The 21,046-nt window shown below is 42.4% G+C and overlaps 1 protein-coding gene across 1 annotated transcript; it reads right to left on the reverse strand.

Moving 5' to 3' along the window:
• Positions 1 to 548: 548 nt before the first annotated feature.
• USPL1 (ubiquitin specific peptidase like 1) lies at positions 549 to 20,028 on the reverse strand. Its single transcript, XM_054164557.1, has 9 exons — positions 19,798 to 20,028; positions 13,192 to 13,358; positions 12,431 to 12,559; positions 10,375 to 11,023; positions 7,682 to 7,768; positions 7,156 to 7,285; positions 4,778 to 4,903; positions 3,984 to 4,144; positions 549 to 2,825 (listed from the first exon to the last, which is right to left on the reverse strand). The coding sequence occupies exons 2-9, from the start codon at positions 13,288 to 13,290 to the stop codon at positions 952 to 954; spliced, it is 3,255 nt and encodes a 1,084-aa protein (XP_054020532.1). The 5' UTR covers positions 13,291 to 13,358; positions 19,798 to 20,028; the 3' UTR covers positions 549 to 951.
• Between the last annotated feature and the right edge of the window lie 1,018 nt (positions 20,029 to 21,046).

Genomic DNA, 21,046 nt, shown 5'->3' on the forward strand with positions numbered 1-21,046 from the left:
GTGCTTTGCTCTTGCTTTCTCTCCTCACTTAACATTGTTTGGGTTTGCTGTGTGGGAGGTAAGGCCTAGTGCAGCGGGGACAGGGAGAGAAATTTCAGCTATGCAATGCAGCCTTCGGGCTTGATCCGGGGGGTGGGTCTGGGACATTGTTGGGTTATGTATCTGTATCTATAGATATACAAATATGTATACATTTATTACCCTTTGTATTTAGTCTACTTTTGCAAGTATTATTTTCATTTCACTTCCAAAATTCTGTGCCAGTGTTGTTACTTACTCCTTTGGGGTAAATCCCAAATTCTGTCTGGTGCAAAACCAGCAGAGTTACCCAGGATGAAGACTCAGCACAGGTTGTAGCTCATAAACAGGAAAATTTCTACCATGTATCCATCCTTCCTTGGATCCCAGGGTTGTATACACCAGGGTGAGCTTATAGAACAGTAACTCTGAACACTGTGCAGTTCCCAACAGAATGACAGCCTCCAGTATTGCAGATGATCTTTGTATCAAAGGATACAGTTCTCTGATTACACAAAGTACTCTTTCTGTTTTCTTTAATGTTGGACAAAGTAACTCCATGAGTTGGCTGGTCCTGTAAAATCACTCCTACCTAAATAAACCAGTGAAATTCATTATTTCTCAAACTCAGTGGAACATGGGTTGAGTTCTCCACCTTAAAAGCAGCAAAAATTAAGACCAAGAGAAGCTTTTAATTAAAAATCATCATCACACGTGGCAGCTAAAAAAATCCTGCTTCACAGAAAAATAAAATGCACTAAAACCTTCTTTGTTTGCTACAATCACATTTTAAGGAAAAAAAAAAAAACATCTCAAATGTAGATTGTTCAAGTACAGCCAATGTGCAATTAAACTAGAAAATATAATTTAATAGTGCTTTGCTTCAAAATACATGTAATATTGACAAATACTTAAAAACAAGACCCTGGAGGGCTACCAAGTTTCAAACAGAGTTTCATCAAAATGAGGTAAATCTATGTCACCTGCCATTGAGCTTGGTGCTGAAATGGAGAACAAGTCTTCAAAGATATCTTCCCTGATAGGGCTTTCAAAAGCAAGTTTCTTCACATTGGGTTTGCTTACTGTCAGAAGTTCCAAATGACTGTCCTTCACAGGACTGTAGTAATTGTGGTCCTCGCTTGTCGTTGCTGCTTGTGGCACACTGGTCTGCTCATCAGACACCGTCACCGGAACACTGCTGTCCACCATTTCCATATACATACATTCATCTTCGCTTTTTGGAGCCTCTGATGAAGCAACAGTTGAAGTAGGGGACAGTAATTCTGCCAGTATTTCATCACTGCTGCTATGGCTAGTGCACCCTGATTCACTGTCCGCGGCATCCATCTGATACTGCAGTTCCCTCAGAAAGCTCTGTAACAACTCACTGTCGTGAGATTCCGTCTGTGAAGGGGTGCTTACATCACCACTCCCAGCTTTCTCCTGTTTCATCTGTTCCACTGCTAGCCTATCCAGCGAAGCCAACTTCTTCTTCTTGGCATTAAGTTTTTTTAATAGTTTCAGACGGAGTTTTTTTGTTTTGTCGCTATCTGACTCCTCTGCCTTCGCAGAGTTAGGGCCAGGTGAATGGGCCTGAGCCACTCGACCCGAGGTACCCAGTGTATTTCCTGACTTATTCCAAGTCAGACCTGAAAAGGTGGTATGACTTGCTCTTGGAAGACAAGTGCTTTGAGAAAGTCCTTTGAAATTTGGTAAAGGATGAGTGTTACTACTCTGAGGAACCGCTGCCTTTGGGGTCTCTCTTGTTTTGGTTGTACCTCTGCTTTGAAAGCCACCGAAGTTACTTGCTCCCTTAACAGGCAGCCGCACTTCACTTATTTTTTGTATGGAGGGAGATTTGCAGCTTCTCTGATTCTTGAGGGATGAGGCACTTGAAGGTATCAAAGAAGTATTCTTGCTTAATAATTTCTTTACCCAGCTTCCTACAAATCCTCTTTTGGGGTCTTTGTGTGAAGGCTGACAGGAGTTATTGGCAGCAGAATTGGCAACCTGAGAATTAACTACAATTTTGCTTGCATCTTTCAAGTCAAGTGATTTTTGTATAATATCCTTGACTGGTGACAACTTCTTGTTCAGCTGCAGTTCTGAATTGAATCCATGTTCTGTGTTAGGTAAATTAGTTCTGCTGTCTGCTCTTTGAGCAAGCCGTGAGTCCAACGGGTCAGAGTTCTGTATTTTGGGCACAGGAGGGATGACATTTGCTGGGTTCAACTCTTCTAGGGGTAAGCAAATTCTGGAATTTTCATATGGCACGCATTTATTGTTCATAGACAGACTAGTTCCAGTGAGCTCTCTTGTATATGGGGTGTCAGGTGAAAAAGCTGATTCCTGCTGTTGTAGTGTGCCCATTTTGACAAGGTTATTTCCCACCACCTGTCCATTCGGCAGCGATTTACCTTCTGAGTCAACTTTAATTTCTTCAAGTATCAATGTTACAACATCATCATGTGCCTCATTTTCTAAACCCTGATGAACAGTAGTTTCATCCTCAGGTACCCACTGCTGTTCCTTATCTGGAGTTCTTACAGAGTCCTCTTTGCAAGGCGCTGCGGGGACGTTGCCTACGGCATTATCAGGACCGCAGTGCAAGGCTGTGGAATTCACCTGTACGTCACTAAGAGGAAAAGCTTCAGTATTTTTACGCTGGAACTGTGAATTCAGTTCTTCTGGCATGTGGGATGTTTTCTTTTCCCAGATAACAATATGAATCTCTGAAGGAGGAACTTCAAATCTTTTATGTCTCTTGCAATATGGCCCCTTTAAATCATCACATTCAAGCCAAGTTCCTGAAAAATAAATAGCAACCAGCACAGAGACTCAGAGACCTTCAAAACTGAAATTGCTACCCCCAGACACTTGCCAAATAATTTTATTAACTCATTCCCCTGATTAGCAGAAAACAAAGGTTTGGGGTTTTTTCTCCATTCTTTATTACATCAGAGAAAAATGAGAGATTTCCACTGTAAAAAGACCAAACATAAGCATAATTTGCAGCAATATTATTAGAGGTCAGAGTAAGTCAAACAAAAACCAAAGCTAGGTTGTTTGTTTTGTCTGAGTTAATGATTCTGACATCTTGTCTGAAAATACCTGCAAAGGTCTGAAGGAATAACCGCTTCCCAAATGAAGTTTCTCTGCAGACCTTTATGTTGCCAGGATGTGAAGTATGGAAGGTTAAGTGAAACTGCTCATTTTAATTATCTGCCTCATCATCTGCCAATTGCTCACAAATCATGAGCAAGTATTTTACAGCTTTAAGAATTTAAAAATAGACATATATGAACTCTAGGATATTCCTAACCAGGCACATCTCAGCTGCATCCTCTTTCTATGTCTTCTTAAACTCTGGCAGTACGTTTTAGACAATTTCCATGTCATAACACTTGATAACATTGCACTCCATTCTCTCTACAGAAGCATAAAGATTAAAATGCCAGCTTCTCACCTTCACTGATCATGGACTTCTGTCGATGGTACAACCATCATACCATTAGTAATGTTTCTAACAGGTTTGTACCTCCCACCTCTCAGGTGCAGTAAAGTTAATGAAAAGACATTTCATTAATGTTGGTAGTTCCACAGGTTCTCTCACTTCCAGACAATAATGACCTAACAACTGGCTTCAAAATAACCAATACTGTTAGTCCCACAGCCACGCTCAAACTGTATTTTTTAACTCTCATAAAAAGTTATGGCAGGAAACAACTCCACTCAAATGACTTTTGCAGTGATTACAGTGTAGGACAGAACACTGCTGAACAAAGCAGTTAAACCAATCTGAAGCCCTCACCTTGAGCAACAAAGTTCCCATAATTATTCACAATATGAAGTTGCAGACAAAAGAAACCCTTGTTATTATATATGGGCTGTGGAGACTATGGCAGTAACCCTTAAGGGTTTGATGTAGACTCATGAAGCATTAGAATAGAATCTTTGATTCTTACCATCAGGATTCAAAGACCAGGTTATGAAGTGCTTCTTATCTGTCTGATACTGAACAATAGATGTTATTTGGTAGGTGTCTTCTTCAAACTGAAATGAATACTTCTTCAGGTTGTTATGTGGCAAGCCCTCTACAAAATGTAACATTAATATTGAGGGTACTCTAAAAGAGAGACAAAGAACCCATTTATTACAACAAAATAGTGGCAAAAGTTCCTAATGAAAAAGAAAGGCACCTCAAAGTGTATTTAGCTCTGTGGTTACTGTTCTACTACCACACAAGGCTCCTCACAGCTTGCACAGCAGTCAAGGGAAAAGAACATTCCAGTTGGATAGTCCATTTTATTAGAGATTAGAGGAGAAAAACAACATCATGTAAGGGAACTGGGAAGTGGGGAAAAGGTGAAAAACAGGAAACAATTTGCCATAAGCACAGTAGGAAAAGACATTGTTCCCAAGTCAACCTAGTAAACAGATGATCAACAGTGTTATCAACCAACAGCAAGAGCTGTGAAAAGGCTGACACTGGGTATCAGCTGTCTGCACTTACTACTTGGTAGTAAGTAGTTATGATGGGGTTGAAACACGTGTGCTGGTCAGCATGTTAAACACTGCTCTGTTTCATGCTCATTAAATGCTGTTTGCCATTTCAGCATTTAAGGAGGGTCTAAAAAAAACTTTAAAAGTGAGCATCAGAGTTTAAAGTTTATCATCTCTGCAAACCCAAGGTCTTAAAAACTTTATGTTCAAATAAATGAAGTCTCAGAATGTTTCAAGTTCACATATTCCAACTTACTTTTCCAAAATCATCTCTCTTCTTTGAGATCTATCACTACAGTTATTACATGGTCCAACATGAACAGCCTTAAGCGGATGCCAGTCAGGGATTATGTTGGTGAACGTTGTTAGTGTTTTCCTAAACCTGGATACACACACACACACAAACAAAAGTAAGCCGAGTTGCTGATCAGGAAAACAGCAAACAAACTTTATCACAAGAAAACAAATTAGGAAAACATTATGGCAAAGACAAATTCTGTTCCAATAGGTACCGTTTGTGTGACGCTGACTGCATCACGTCCAAGTCAACACTGCATTCAGTTCTGACAAGCAGTATAGGTCACTACTTCTTTTCAGTAGCTCTGTGGCCTTCAGTTTCACATCATTTGCTCTTTCTACCCTAGCATGCTGTGTCTGCTTCCTTTTCAGCATAGACAGAGCTTGTACCAGGATCTCTACCATTTATTAGCTAATACAGCATCTCAAGGAAAGGAGGAAGCAGTAACGAATTACCTCAGAATCCATGTCACACAAGGTCTTGTTTTCAAAACACAGAACATTCAGAGCAGAAATTACACAGAGGTTATATTGTATGGGAATACAATGTATGGGATATTAGAAGTGAACTAATGTAGTTTATTCATTCATCAGCCACAGAAAGGACTTCCTCTATAGTCAACCTAACCTAGATTTTTCAACCCCACAGTATGTAATGAAGGCTCTTCAACACATCCTACTAACCAGGAAGTCATTCTGCCCCTGTACTAAGCACTGGTCAGGCCACACCTTGAGTACTGTGTCCAGTTCTGGGCCCCTCAGTTTAGGAAAGATGTTGAGCTGCTGGAACATGCCCAGAGAAGGGCAAAAAAGCTGGTGAAGGGTTTGGAGCACAAGCCCTATGAGGAGAGGCTGAGGGAGCTGGGGTTGGTTAGCCTGGAGAAGAGGAGGCTCAGGAGAGACCTTCTTGCTGTCTACAACTACCTGAAGGGAGGTTGTAGCCAGGTGGGGCTTGGTCTCTTCTCCCAGGCAACCAGCACCACAACAAAAGGACACAGTCTCAAGCTGTGCCAGGGGAGATTTAGGCTGGATGTTAGGAAGAAATTCTTCATAGAAAGAGTGATTGCCCATTGGAATGGGCTGCCCAGGGAGGTGGTAGAGTCACCATCACTGGAGGTGTTTAGGAAGAGACTGGATGGGTTGCTTGGTGTCATGGTTTAGTTGATTATATAATACGTGGGACTCTATGATCTCAAAGGTCTCTTCCAAATTCAATTCAATTCAATTCAATTCTATTCTAACACATCAGCCAGCAGCAGAGCAGACAGTATTAATCTCGTCTCATTTGGGTATCTACAATTTTATTGCATAAATCTAAGACAGTGGAGAGGAGCAGGTATTTTTCAAGTAAAGGTTTCTCTTTTTCTGTTGACTCCAAAAGGAGCCTAAATTACTAGCTTGTACCTGCAGCTACACAGAACTAAATCAGTTCTCAAGAAATTACTTCCCAGTAACACTATTTTAAAATAGATAAATTGTAAGGGAGAATCTCTGATTCTTTGTAATCCAAATGAGTATAACACATATGGATTCATAGATTCATAGAATGGTTTGGGTTGGAAGAGACCTTGAAGATCATCTAGTTCCAACCCCCCTGGTATTGGCAAAGACACCTTCCACTAGAACAGGTTGTTCAAGGCCTCATCCAGGGAGAAGGCATCCATAACCTCCCTGTGCAACCTGTTCCAGTGTCTCACTACACTTAAAGAAATTCTTCCTAATCTCCAGCCTAAATCTCCCCTACTCAACATTCAGTCCATTCCCCCTTGTCCTATCACTACAAGCCCTTGCCAAAAGTCCCTCCCCAGCTTTCTTGTAGCCCTCCTTTCAGGTACTGGAAGGCACCTCTAAGATCTCCCCTGAGCCTTCTCTTCTCCAGGCTGAAGAGCCTCAACTCTCACCACTTCTGCCTCTCTTTTGCAAACCTTCAGTGAGATTTTCAGTAAATAGCTGATTTAATAATATATAAAAGAAATGTCTGAAATACAAAAGAGTTTCCTTCAAATAACCAGATCTACTTATTTTTCAACAGTGAAAGAGTACCAGGCATATATCCTTCAGAACCATAACAATTTGTCTACTCTCACCACAAAATCACAGCACAGCCAGGGACTCACACAGTTGCCTATTATTTCTTTCTTACTTCAGTGGTGACATGGTTTCCTATGACATGACACAGTAGTAAACTATTCACGAACACTAGCCCAAAAAGACAGAACACATGGAACTCCATCCACACGCTGTAAAAGAACCTGGAGATCTGAAGAAAATCAACTATTACATGCAGATTCAAAAAGGTAAGGTAGGACAGTAGAAGCTACTGAAGTAAAATCTCACCGGTTCTGCTCTTTGTAGCCACAGCACACACATTCAAACTCCACTGAAAAGGAATGCAGGAAGAGTTTCTCAGCTTGCCGATCCAGTCGTAGGATTAGAGGCAGTGCAAATACTGGACTCTCCTCCTTACCTTCAAAGGCAGGGCAGAAAAAACAGTCATTGAACATCTGAAATCAGCTTTCAGTACTTCAGGAGAAGCTTATTGCTATGATTTTAATTTCAGTTATCCTTTAAAGGCTGTGTTTCTAATCCTTATAACAAAGAAATTGAGCCACGTTACTAGGTTGTTACCAATGACAATTTCATGACTACAGCATAGTTGCAAAGATGAGAACACACACTCTGAAAAGCAAAAAAGTCAGGAGACAAACTAGCAGATCACACTGTAAAGTGTGTCACTAACAAAATAAATGTACTTGTCAACTGTCTTGTATGCACATACATATTTTTATGTACTGACTGACATAAAAGGCTTTACATGGAGTTTCCTGAAAGTAAGCACTGAGATGCTGCATGAATTACTTACCCAATTCACACTTAAGCTGAGGCTGAAGCTGAGTAAACAATCTATTTCTGATTTCATTGAGATGAGATTCTGCTTTTGGAAGCACATCTAAAGGAAAAAAAATACATGTAATTTGATGTATTTACATGTACCACCTCCATGCTTTCACCCACATATGCACCCCTAACATGCATTCATACTCCTCAAACTGATGCTTTCCATGCTGATTCCCCTCTGCCTAAAACTGTTGGTAAAATTGAAAGTGCCTGGCACTAACTGGTTTGAAAATTAGAAACTTCACATGTTATACACACAAGTTACACACACAAGTTAGCAGTCTGCTAACCTGAAATTACTTGACCTGACTTAAATCATGGCTAAGAACGCATACTACAAGCTAGATAATAACAACAATAAAGGATAGCATAACCAGACATTAAAACCCCTTGAGATCTGGAGATTTTAAAAGATTAAGATCAAATGTGGAAAAATCTGCTTACATGCTTTCTAATCATGTGACACAGTTCATAATAAAAGCATTTAAATGTGCTGTTCCAGATTAAATGCTAACTTCCTAAGTCAGCCTTTAAAATAGTCAGTTTTTAAGCGTGTTTTATATATCTTAGCATTTTCAATTTGCAAGTTACATTGTTCCTACCAAAAAAACCCCTAACATTCTTTCAGCAGAAGCAAGAGCATAGCTTCTACTACACATCATCATAACCTGCACAAAGGATTTAGAATACCTGGTGAAACTACTTATTACTTGTAAAATCTGTATCTATAAAGAAGGTAAAGAAGTCTCTTGCAGCTCTGTTGCTTTTTACTGTTTTCAAAACAACTGTGTTCAAAAGATGCTGAAAAATTAAACAAAAGGGCAGAATAAGTACTACACAATAATCTTCATCCACTCCTTCCTCCACTGCAGTCCAAACAACCTAATTTCTTTTGCAGCAATTCCTGGAAATTAAAAGGGTTAAGTTACCTCAAACACTGTATTCCAACACCTAACATCCCCATTTAACAGTTCTTGCACAGCAGAGTTCCTTTGCAAACACAGCACAACCAAGGGGAAAGAAAAACATCTCAGACAGGTCCTGTGATGGTAGAGAGCATCCAGGTAACAGCTGAAAATCTAAAAGCAAGCATCTGGGCTTTCTGGCAAGCAGAGTATATGAATTAAATCAGAATCCTTGTGGATTTTTTTCTCCCCTCTTTCAAATGGTATGTTTTCTGCACCACAAAGTGGATTAAACCATTTTTGGCATACCTATTATTTTTCCCAGGAAAGACAGGACATTCTTCAAGTTATCTAATGCTGTTCTGGGACTACATGTATTAAAACATACATTTTTTTCTGCCACCTTTAATGGAAAAAAATAACAACAAAACACAAAAGGTGATGGCTAACCAGACATGTGTACTGATGCTCCAGCTCTTGAAAGTACAGACTTATGACACCATTAGGTCAGGTTAAGAGGACTAATCTCAGCATGGTTTGGGTTGGAAGGGACCTTAAAGATCATCTGGTTTCAGTCCCTCTGCCATGGGCAGGGATATCTTCTGCTAGAGCAGGTTACTCAAACACCCATCCAATCTGGTCTTGAACACTTCCAGGGAGGGAACATACATAACCTTACTGGGTTACCTGTTCCACTGCCTCACCATCCTCACAGTGAATTTCTTCCTTAACCTAATCTAAATTTACCCTTTTTCAGTTTATGTCCTCTTGTACAGTCAGGGCATGTCCTCAGGAAATACAGATCTTAGCTTGAGTCTTAAAACTGAATCCACGTAACAGAAAATTATCAGAGGCTATATGAACACATTGCAGTGAGACATCCTTCTCTGTCTTCAGCTGTGCTGCCTGGAACGTTGCTTCCCAGCTTCCCATCATTGTCCCTGTGCTTGGAGGTTACAGTCCTCAAACCTGTTAAGCTGCACATGTGAGTACTCACTAAGCTATTCCAGACAAAATGAACCAGGTTAATGGATTTGGCTTTGACTGAAACAGGTGAGGAAGCACTATCGTCCACAGCACAGCTTGCAGGGTAAGCATTCCTTCCATGAGTGCATCTGGAGCTAGAAGAGAACATATGTTCCCAGCTGTACTATTTTTGGTGTGACAAGGCAACTGCCCATTTATGCAAGGGTATAAACCACAACAGAAAGTATTTTTAAGATTAGAACAGCATCCTAAGATGCTAACAGAAATTGTTTTCAAGATCATCTATGCTAACTAAGACAGGGGAAGGAAACAAAGTAAGATTCAATTACATAATTCACAAATTCTCTATGTGGGATATAACAAACAACAAAAATTCCAGAGATGCTTAGCATTGGATGCTTTCAAAGTTGTGGAAGTTTGCCCTAAGAAAAACAATTTCAGAGGTTACCAAGATGCTGCCAGATAAAGCACACTAAGTCTGCAAATTGATGGTGAGTTGTAACTCATTTTTGTGATCTTGAAATAGAACAGAGGCATAGTCACTGGCACAGACTGCCCAGGGAGGTGCCCATCCCTGGAGATATTCAAGGTGAGGCCTGATGAGGCCCTGGGCAACCTGGTCTAGATGAGGATGTCCCTGCTGACTGCAGGGAGGTCAGACTAGATGACCTTTGAAGGTACCTCACAATCCAACCTGTTCTATGATTCTATGATATTTAGGTCAGATCAGTCTGCATGTGAAAAAACAGCAGCTAACTTTACTCACCTTTTACTTTATTCCTTTTACAGCTATTCAGAAGCAGAGTTGCTTGATTATATTTTGTTAAGAGTTTCTGGAGTAAGCACGTTCCATCATTACGTTCTTCTGCCAGAGCAAATTTTAATGTTTCTAAGTGCACCAACGCTGACAAAATACAATCTAACCAACAAAGCTTATGGCTGTTTCTCCACTGAAGACAGAAATCTCTGCTGTTAGCGGAACCTTCATCATCTTTGAGCAAAACTTCAGATGCTGTCGAGCAAAGCTCAGAATCTGCCAAGAGTTGTGTTCTGGGACCAGAAGTTTTTGGTGGACTTTCTTGACAGCTGTTGGTGGCCGTTTCAAAATCGACCTTCTGCAGGCAGGACTCCACACCGTTAATAGGTTTTTGATGGCCATTTTGTAGCGCCTCACATAGGCTTGGCTTGGGAATACACAAACTCTTCTGATGGCATTTGACAACAGAGTCTGCATTAACAGTGTGCTCAGTGTTCACACTATTAGTTCTTGCTTTTTTTGGATGTGATTCAACGGGAGCCAAGTCATTGATAACAGGCAATTTCCTTTTCTTATGAGTAGGTGGAACTTGATGATTTTCTGAATCAGCAGAAGTAATTATGCTGTTTAACGGTTTATAACCAAGCGGGTAGATACACTAAAGGAAAGAAGGTAAGTTACAGTGAACTCTATAGAGCCATTTCAGGTGAAGAGGAGCTTTAAAAAGGACAAATCATACTCTTAAAATGCAATGGCACTTCTGTAAAGTGGTATTTTAATGAAATCAACATAGAAATTCAACATGTATGACAGGAAGGTGTTTTTAATCCAACCACCATCTCATAAGCAGTTGCAAAGTAAATATATCAGTAGTGATAATCAACAATATATTTTGCCAGTAAATATTTCCAACCCTTGAAAGCAACCTAATCAGCTAAGGAGAGTCTTCTCTTATTCTGCTAAATCCATGCAGATTTGCCATTATAATTTCGTGCCTGAGAGAATAGAATAGAATAGGATAGAATAGGATAGAATAGGATAGAATAGGATAGAATAGGATAGAATAGGATAGAATAGGATAGAATAGGATAGAATAGGATAGAATAGGATAGAATAGGATAGAATAGACCAGACCAGACCAGACCAGACCAGACCAGAGCAGGTTGGAAGAAACCTTCAAGATCATGTTCATGTTGGATGATGGCATCCAACACCATCTAATCAGCTAAACCATGGCACCAAGCACCCCATCAAGTCTCCTCTTAAATACCTCCAGTGATGGTGACTCCAGGGATGGTGACTCCACCACCTCCCTGGGCAGCACATTCCAGTGCCAAATTATTCTTTCTGGGAAGAACTTTCTCCTCACCTCAAGCCTAAACTTCCCCTGGTGCAGCTTGAGGCTGTGTCCTCTTGTTCTGGTGCTGGTTGCCTGGGAGAAGAGACTAACCCCCACCTGTCAACAACCTCCCTTCAGGCAGTTGTAGACAGCAATAAGGTCTCCCCTGAGCCTCCTCCTCTCCAGGCTAAACAACCCCAGCTCCCTCAGCCTCTCCTCACAGGGCTTGTTCTCCAGATCACTGGTGATAAACTGGCAAGGTATCTTTCAGGCTAATCTGATGCATTAGACCAGGTGTTGGTAGGGTCCTACATACACAGCTACTCTGCAAACAGAATATAGTCAAACTGCTACTACCAATCTCCAGAATGACACTATGATTATTTAAAAGCAGGGAGTGAAGAGAAGAGTAAATCAGAGACCCATATCTAGTCTAGTTTAAGGGCACCAGAAATTTATTTGGCATCACTTGTGTTCCCCTGTTACATAAGCCAAAGTCTCCTTGACCCATTTTAATTCTTTAGGGTAGCTACCTATGCCTAAGCAGTGCATGTACAAAGGTTAGTTATATTTTTGCCATGTACAGGAAAATATCATCCAGCATCTGGACACACAGGGGTCCTGTCTCAACGGTCTGCTTACCACCAAGGAACCTCAGAACTCAAGAGGTGTAACTACTGGAGGGAAAGGCCTCTACACAACCAGAACTGTTAATTAATGCAATACCTGAGGATTTTCACAAAGGAAAATGGACTCTTGAAAATTAATGCGGTAAGTCCGTAAAACTTGGATCCGTCCCTTCTCTTTGCAGACTGGGCAGTACTCATGTGCAGTTGTTTCCACAGCATTAGAGTTCTAAAGGAAAAACAATCATGCAGCACAGATTTATGTATTTCATACATTATTCCAAGGCAAGACATATATATATACATACAAACCAAGACACAAAATCAACGTGCAACTTCTAAACATAATACCTAATACAATACTAAAAAAGCAAAATAGATTGCTTCCTTTTCAATATTTATTTATATTCAATATTTATTTCTACTTCAATTTTATTTATGTATATATTCATATGGTAGAGTGTTCTAAATAAATGTATCTTTTTATTTAAATATTCAAATATATAATCAGGGATCTTTCACAACACAATTAAGCGACATTTCATTCCACTTGAGCTAAACCACAGGAGTCTTTTTATCACCAGGGAACTTGTGTTCAGATCTTTGAAAGACAAATCAATTTTCATAGGAATGCAAACAGTCATTAAAAAAAAAAACCTCCAGTGCCAGTAAAATAAAACTCACAGGCACAGATTTGTTTAGAATAATCTTTCGCCATTGTTATAGATTTCCGTGGAAATTAATTTTGGTAGGTTTTTTTTTTGGGGGGGTAAAATTAAGACCAATTAAAAAGAAAAAAAATCTCTCAAAGCAGAGAAAAAATATTAACTTTGCACACATGTAAAACAAGTTTCAACTGACTTTTCCCAAATACCCCACCATGTGGAGTGTCGATTTCCCTATACCAGTCCCTTCTCCAATCACTTGCAAACCATTTGTAGTCTTCAGGGTATCCATCATTCTGAGCCACTGGCTAATTTATGTCACTTGTAACAATGTCATGACCACTAAGGGCTTTTCAAAGACTCCTGAAAAATAAAAAGTGAATAAAACAATTAAAAAAAAAAAAATTAGATCAATTTTTTGGGGGGGGAAAAAAGATAGTTATACCAACAGCCTGCATATTCCGTGGAAATGAATTCAGAAGAGCATTTTCTTAACTGAAAATCCTTATTTTCTGGTTCAGATTAGGAACTCAAAACTGTAAATGAAGTCACACAATAGACTTAACAGCTTGGGCCCTGAATTTGCAAGCTTATCTCTTGTTTGCACTCTACAAGGTCTCTCACATATTTGCCTGGGTATCCCAACTTACTGCATCTAACCCACTGAATGATCTCATCTGCTCACAGGAGGCTGCTGAGGAACATTAGGGGGAAAAAAAACAGCCAACCCCCCCCCCCACACTGTTGCATCTTTCAAAATCCAACCCACCTAAACAACTAACCCAAGGCACCAAGCACCCCATCAAGTCTCCTCCTGAAAACCTCCAATGGCAGCAACTCCACCACCTCCCTAGGCAGCCCATTCCAATGGGCAATCACTCTCTCTGTGTAGAACTTCTTCCTAACATCCAACCTCAACCTCCCCTGGCGCAGCCTGAGACTGTGTCCTCTTGTTCTGGTACTGGCTGCCTGGGAGAAGAGACCAACATCCACCTGTCTGCAACCTCCCTTCAGGTAGTTGTAAAGAGTGATAAGGTCACCCCTGAGTCTCCTTTTCTCCAGGCTAAGCAACCCCAGCTCCCTCAGTCTCTCCTCATAGGGCTTGTGTTCCAAACCCCTCACCAACTTTGTTGCTCTTCTCTGGACTCGTTCCAGCAAGTCAACCTCCTTCCTAAACTGAGGGGCCCAGAACTGGACACAGTACTCGAGGTGCGGCCTAACCAGTGCAGTGTACAGGGGCAGAATGACCTCCCTGCTCCTGCTGGCCACACTGCTCCTGATGCAGGCCAGGATGCCATTGGCCCTCTTGGCTGCCTGGGCACACTGCAGGCTCATGTTCAGCCTACCATCAAGCAGTACCCCCAGGTCCCTCTCTACCTGGCTGCTCTCCAGCCACTCTGACCCCAGCCTTCATAGTTTCAAATTTTATCCTGCAAACATGATTTTTAACTACAGAAGAGCATCCTGATGTTACTGCCAGGTTTTGGAAACTTCTCCTCATATTATTTCAACCGTATTATAGACTTCCTAGCAAACTAAAGCTCTTCCACAACACTGTTGCTCTATAACTCTATTGCATGTTTTACAAGTGACACTGCATATTCTATTTTAAATGATTTCTCAAATCCAGAGCAAAATTTTGTCTTTCTCACATATCACACAGACACATTTGTGGCAGAAAACTTCATTAGGGATGAGGTGCACATCAGAAGGCAGTTCCTTAGGATCATTCCTTCACTGATACTGAGGCTATGCCTTGAATCAGGCAGAAAAACACTGGGGTTTAGAACCACAGTGACCCAGTTCTGCTCTTGCTGACTTCAAATGGAACTAACTAGAATAAATACATATCTCTTTAAGATGCAGGAGGTTATTAAGTTAAATTGCAAAGTCATCGGTGTAATATATTTCCTTCAACTACCACTGTTCGCTTTTCATCACACATACAATCATAGAATGGCTCAGGTTGGAAGGGACCTCAGGGATCATCTGCTCCAACCTCCCCACCATGGGCAGGGACACCTCTCAACTAGACTCGACTGCTCAAGGCCACATCCAGCAAGGCCTTACACACCCCCAGAGAGGAGGCATCCACAACCACTCTGGGCAACCTATTCCAGAGTTCCACCACCCTCATGCTGAGGTACTTCTTCCTAAAACTCAATCTAAACCTACTCTCCCTCAGCTTAAAACCATTCCCTCTTGTCCTATTGCTAGACATCCTTATGAAAAGTCCCTCTCCAGCCTTCCGGTAGTATCCCTTCAGGTATTGGAAGGCAGCTGTAAGATCCCCTCAGCCTTCTCTTCTCCAGACTGAATAACCCCAGCTCCCTCAGCCCATCCTCATAGCAGAAGTGTTCCATCCCCTGAATCATCTTTGTGGCCCTTAAACATCTCTGTGTCCTTCTTATGATTGGGACACCAGAAATGGACTTCCATTGTGTAAGATACTCTCCCACACTATGATGCCCTTTTAAGACTTTCTTGCACTACAGCACTAACTCAGAATACAGTTCCTTCAAGAAAAAATAAAATAATTCCCTAGGCGTTCTTGAAGACCTGTGAAAAAAACAGATCTACTCAAACCTATTTGTAACACTGAGCAGGGAGAGATGCTACAGAACTGGACAGAATGCTGAAAAAAGAGAAGAGCATGAAGAATAATTAAAAAAAAAAACCCACAGTAGGAAAATGTAACAATTCATTTCAAATCAATCCTCAATGGGAACTTAGAAGAGGGTCAAAATGAGATGATAGTGTGTCCTATCGACAATGTCAATGTATTCAGCAGCACTTTTCAGAGTTACAGGGCTGCAGCAGGCAAAAAGAGTATACCCTGACTTATAAACCTAAACCTAGTAGTTATAATTAAACCTTAAGACCATAAAGTATCAATCCATGTGCCTTAAAGCCCATGCTTAGTTTTCAAACTAGAGCTGGAAGTTGTACAAGTATCAGCATGGTCCTGGGCTCAACCAAGGTGAAAATGAATGAAATAGCTGAGAATACACAAGCCTGTTGAACTACAAAGGAAAGGCAAGCTCTCCCATTTTTCACACTGTGGCAATAGCACTATCACACTGTGGCCCAACTCTGCTATCAGGTATTTAGTCTAGCTGGGAACTTGATTTTATTTTTTTCAGTACAATTACAAGCTGTGCAGATATCAACCCAACTAAAACACTTAACAACTTTGCTCTCCAGGTTACAGCTAGTAAGAAAATGCCTCTAATTCGTTCAGGGGACTTTTAGACAATTCCTTGGCCTAAAGCCGTCTCAGCTCTCCAGAGTAAATAAAATACAAAGATCACATAACTCACACTCTAGACAATTTCTCACCACATAAATAAAACACTCAAAAAGGTTAGTAACACTAACAACCTGCAAGCTATTTCTTTTTAAGCCTGCCTTGGCTTTATAAAACACATTTATTTCTTTGAAAGTCCCCTGTTTTCCCGATCATCCCTCTCAAAAGGAAAGTTTGTTCTTTTTTTTCAGCTTTGTTCTGTTACTTCTGCTCATCTTTTTAAAGCTTCAATACTGTTCTGAGATGTACAATACCTCCCTCAACTATTCTAGTCACTCAGCAATAGTGCTACAGCACTGGAGTCCAAGACTCTTATTGCATTTAGGAAGATAATAAACTTTTCTTTGACATTAATTGTCCTTTTATTTCAGACATAAACACAAAAAGCAAATAAAATGGGTCTGCTGGTACTGGATGCACAGAGTGGTACCAATTGGCATTTGTAATATTACACTATTAGTGATCTTCACACACTGTACAAAATTTGGGCATTAGATCAAGAAAACCAGCCAACTAAATGACTGCTGAATCAAGTACTGAAACAACCCATTGCAGCAATGTGTAATATCTGCATCACAGATGGGAAAGCACACAGCAATGTACTTTCAAGCTTAATGGGCCATGTATTAAACCATTTATGCCTCTTTCTTTTATCCTGGAAACCTGAAAAATGTCATGTAAAATATACTATGAACTTGGTATAGTTATTAAGGCTATGGTTACGCTTCCTTGAGCAGATGAACTGATGGAATGCCATGCTGCTGCAGTTTCTTTTCTCCTCTCCTGCTATCCCCAACAGCTCATGTCTTTGTCAGACTTTGCACAACTAACTGAACTCACAAAGGAACACAAAATTCAGACAAGCTTTTCTCCTATTCTCATGAGTTAAACTGGCCTATAAAAAGGTCTGATGAGCTAAAGAGCTGGCAGGGCAGAGAACATAAAATAAGGAAAAGGAAAAGGCCTGAAGAGATACGGAGTTGAGGGATGGATTGTTAGAATTGGCCAGATCACATCAGAAGAGCTGCATTCAACAGCTCAATGTCGTAAGAAACCATTAATGAGTGGTGTCCTTCATGGGTCCATACTGGGACTAACACCATTTAGCATCTTTGCCAGTCACACAAACAGTGGGATTTGGTGCACCCTCAGCAATGTTTGTGAATGTCACCAAGCTAAATGGTGCAGTCAATATGTCTGAGGGAAGGGATGCCATCCAGGGACACCTCAACAGGCCTAAGAGGTGAGTCTGCATGAATTTTATGAGGTTCAACAAGGTCAATGCAAAGTTCTGCACCTGGGTCAGAGCAATCCTCAGTACCAACAAAGGTTAGGGGCTAATGTGACAGAACAGCCCTGTGGAGAAGGACTTGACCGTACTTATAGATGAAAAGTTGGACATGTGCTGGCAAAGTATGCTTGCAGCCCAGAAAGACAACAGCATCATGGGCTGCATCAAAAACAGCACAGCCAGCAGCTAAAAGGAGGTGATTCCCTCCCTCTGCTCTAGTAACCTCCTCCAAGTACTGGGTCCAGCTCTTGAAGTCCTTAGCAAAGTCATGAACCTATTGGAATGGGTCCAAAGGAAGGTTTATTAAAATGCTTAGAGGGCTGGAACACCTTTCCTATGAAGAAAGGCTTAGACAGTTGAGGTTGTTCAGCCTGGAGAAGGCTCCTGGGAGACTTTATTGCAGCTTTCCATACTTAAAGGGGAGACCTATAAAAAAGATGGAGGAATTTTTTTACCAGAGCCTGTGGTAGCAGGACATGGGGTAACAGTTTTAAACTAAAAGAGGGTAGATTATATATAGACTACATATAAGGAAGACATTTTTATCAGTGAGGGTGATAAAACACTGGAACAGGTTACCCAGAGAGGTGGTAGATGCCCCATCCCTGGAAACATTCCAGGTCAGTTTGTCCAGGGCTCTGAACAACTTAATCTAGTGGAAGATGTCCCTGCCTACTGCATGGGGGCTGGACTTGTTCATACTCAAAGTATCTTCCAACCCAACCCCCTGCATGACTCTGTGGTAAAAGACATGTGGACCTTTTGATAACAGTGAGCTGTACATTATGAAACAGTACCTTATGAATAAAAAGGAACAGCAAACTGCAGCAAGCAGGTAACAGAACACTGATTAGAATGGAGAACACAAATCCTTTCTGTTTAAAGGCTGAAAAAGGATCCTTACAACTGACCTTCCCATAAAACAACTTACAAGCTGCCTTTCCTTTATCAAGGGGATACTGGAAAGACTAAAAGAAACAAACAAAAGTCTTAGAATTATACAGTCAATTAGGTCGGGAAAGACCTCAAAGATCATCAAGTCCAACCTGTCACCCAGGAGCTCATGACAACTAAAGTCTTCATTCTTTATACAAGAAGGAATTAGCAGTGTGTTAATTTTTTTCCCTTATCTAAGGTCATAACGATAAAGATTCAACTCCCAGCCACTACCAAACAAAACCAAACCAAACCAACCAAACAAAACAGGCAAAACACCCAGACTATTTTGGCCAGAATTTATTTCATTAAGTGAAACAGTAACAAGATATTGCTGCTGTAACAAAGTATCTTTTCTGTGGAAGCAAAGGCAAATTTCTTGCCTGCAAAAAGCCTAACATTGACTAAGGCAAAGATGAAACTGGTGGAGCCGCAAAATAAACCAGCGTGCAATGTTATTACTCTGCTACTCTAAAAAGTTCTCCTACAGACTCCTCTTAAACTTCCTCATATTAAATGGTTTTATGACAAGCGGCAGGGACTTCATGTTTTGTTGACAAATCTGAATAATTTGTCAATATATTAAGTCCCTTTTTTTTTCCTTAGTTTTGAGAAAAATATAGCCTAAACTAGTGCAGTTTATTTTAACTATCAGTTAGGAGATTTCAGGAAGGGATTTGGTGTAGATAGAGCCTCAGACTCTGACCCAAGACAGTGCAGATGACGGGCACAGGGTTGGGGTGCCAGCTACCCAGCGGCCAGGGCTGTGCTAGCCGCCGCGGTGTGCCGGCTGCTGATCTTCCTTGGACACCAAAAGGTGCTCAACTCTTACAGATACACCTATAGCCATAGCTTTATCTGAAACAGCCTCATAGCTCCCAATCCACATCCAGAGTGATCCATACGCTACGGAAAAACTGTAGAAGAAAAAAGCGTTTATAAAGTTCATTGTCTGAACATAAGAAAACTATACAAGGGAACGTCTGTATCTACACACGTGCACTTGGTACATCACCGAGCGCATCCTGTATCAAAGAGAGCTTTCAGCAGGCGTTAGCCTGGCAGAAGGAACGCACAGCTCAACAACCGCACAGCTAGTGACATGAAATACTAAGTCGGCATTTAGAAACGGCTCCGCTACAGCCTAGAGGACAGGCACCCCCGCAGCCTGCCAAAGGGCTCGGCGTGGCCCGCAGCGTGCCGCGCACGCCGAGCCCGCCCCTCCCGCCACAGCCACCCGGCCTGCCGGGCCTAAGCCCCGCTCTCACCTGCGAGCTGCCGCCGTGCCTCGGCTCCCCGCGCCGACACCGCTCGTCTCGGGCTCGCGCAGCGGCCTGCCCGCCGCCTCGGCGGCCCCCGGCGCGCCGCCGTTACTCGACGGCCGCCACCTCCGGGCAACCAGTAGCGTCAAGCGCGGCCCGCACCGCCGCCCTCCCGGCTGCTGCGCAGCTTCCGGCGCGTCCCTGCCGCCATGCCGCGCCGCCCCGCCCCGTCCCGCTCCCGCCAGGCAACGGAGGCGGAGCGGAACCGCGCGGCTTCGGGCGCGAAGAGTGGCTGCTCCATTCTCCCCTCCCCTGTGCCCTTCCTCTCCGATCCTCCGCACGGATCCATGGGAGGGGCCGGACTGGGCCGGGCCGCCCACCGCTGTGGGGGGCCGGGCCTGCAGGGGGAGCGCGGCACGCTGCTCGCTTCTGTTGCATCCTGCCTCACCAGGGCCCTGCAGCTAGTCCTCCCGCTCGCCGGAGGGTTGAAGCGTAGCAGCTTGGCCCGCTTGCAGCTCACTGACGGGAGGTGGCAGCGCGGGTTGCTGTAGGCCTGCGGCCCCCGTGCCCCGCAGTGCCGGCCCGGTAACTGGAGGGACCGCGCTGACGCCTCACAGCCGCGCCGTTCCTCGCAATGCCTTTGGGCGTTGCTCGGAGCAGGGAGTTGAGGATTAACCTGCAATTCACTGAATACCTGCCTAAAATCACGCCCAAGGTGTGGTTTAACCTTGTCCGAGGTTTGGTACCTTGGGTCTTGCCTTTCTCTCCTAGCACCGAGTCGCTGGTTTTGTCAGTTCGACCGAAGTGCTGCGGTGATGTGCAGGCTGCTGTTGAAAGTCTCTTCTCTCAACCAGCCTAAAGTTTGCCTTGCAGTCGTGTCTGGAGGTTTCAGTCACAAGAGGCTGGTGTGATGTGGGGGACACGGTTTCAACGGGCGCTTTTGCACTGTCAGTGTCAGGCTTGAAAGAGCTCTAGTACTCGATGCTAGCTTTCGAATCCATGTTGGCCCTTTTTCCTTGAGCGTGAGCTACAAGGAGCTCAGCGGCAACAGCATTTAGGTCAGCGCTTTGCTTCAGCTGCGTCAGGGCTGTCAGCATGGACTAAGCCAGCCTGGTCCCTGGGGCTGGAGGATGGAATGAGTCAGGAAATTGTTCTAGTGATAGCACAAAAAAATGCTTTCCCTCTTACTGTCTACCTCTGTTTTGCTGACACGTTACTCTTGCTGGTGTTTTTTAAAAGCGCGTAGCATTGTATG

This window comes from Dryobates pubescens, chromosome 10, assembly GCF_014839835.1.
Source record: "Dryobates pubescens isolate bDryPub1 chromosome 10, bDryPub1.pri, whole genome shotgun sequence".
In the NCBI taxonomy this organism is placed as follows: domain Eukaryota; kingdom Metazoa; phylum Chordata; class Aves; order Piciformes; family Picidae; genus Dryobates; species Dryobates pubescens.

Coding starts and splice junctions, on each gene's coding strand:
- USPL1 (XM_054164557.1), bottom strand. CDS start 13,290: ATGATGGATACCCTGAAGACTACAAATGGTTTGCAAGTGATTGGAGAA. Junction 11,024..12,430: donor TCCTTTGTGAAAATCCTCAG/GTATTGCATTAA, acceptor TCTTTCCTTTAG/TGTATCTACCCGCTTGGTTA. Junction 7,286..7,681: donor TCAGCTTAAGTGTGAATTGG/GTAAGTAATTCA, acceptor CTGCCTTTGAAG/GTAAGGAGGAGAGTCCAGTA.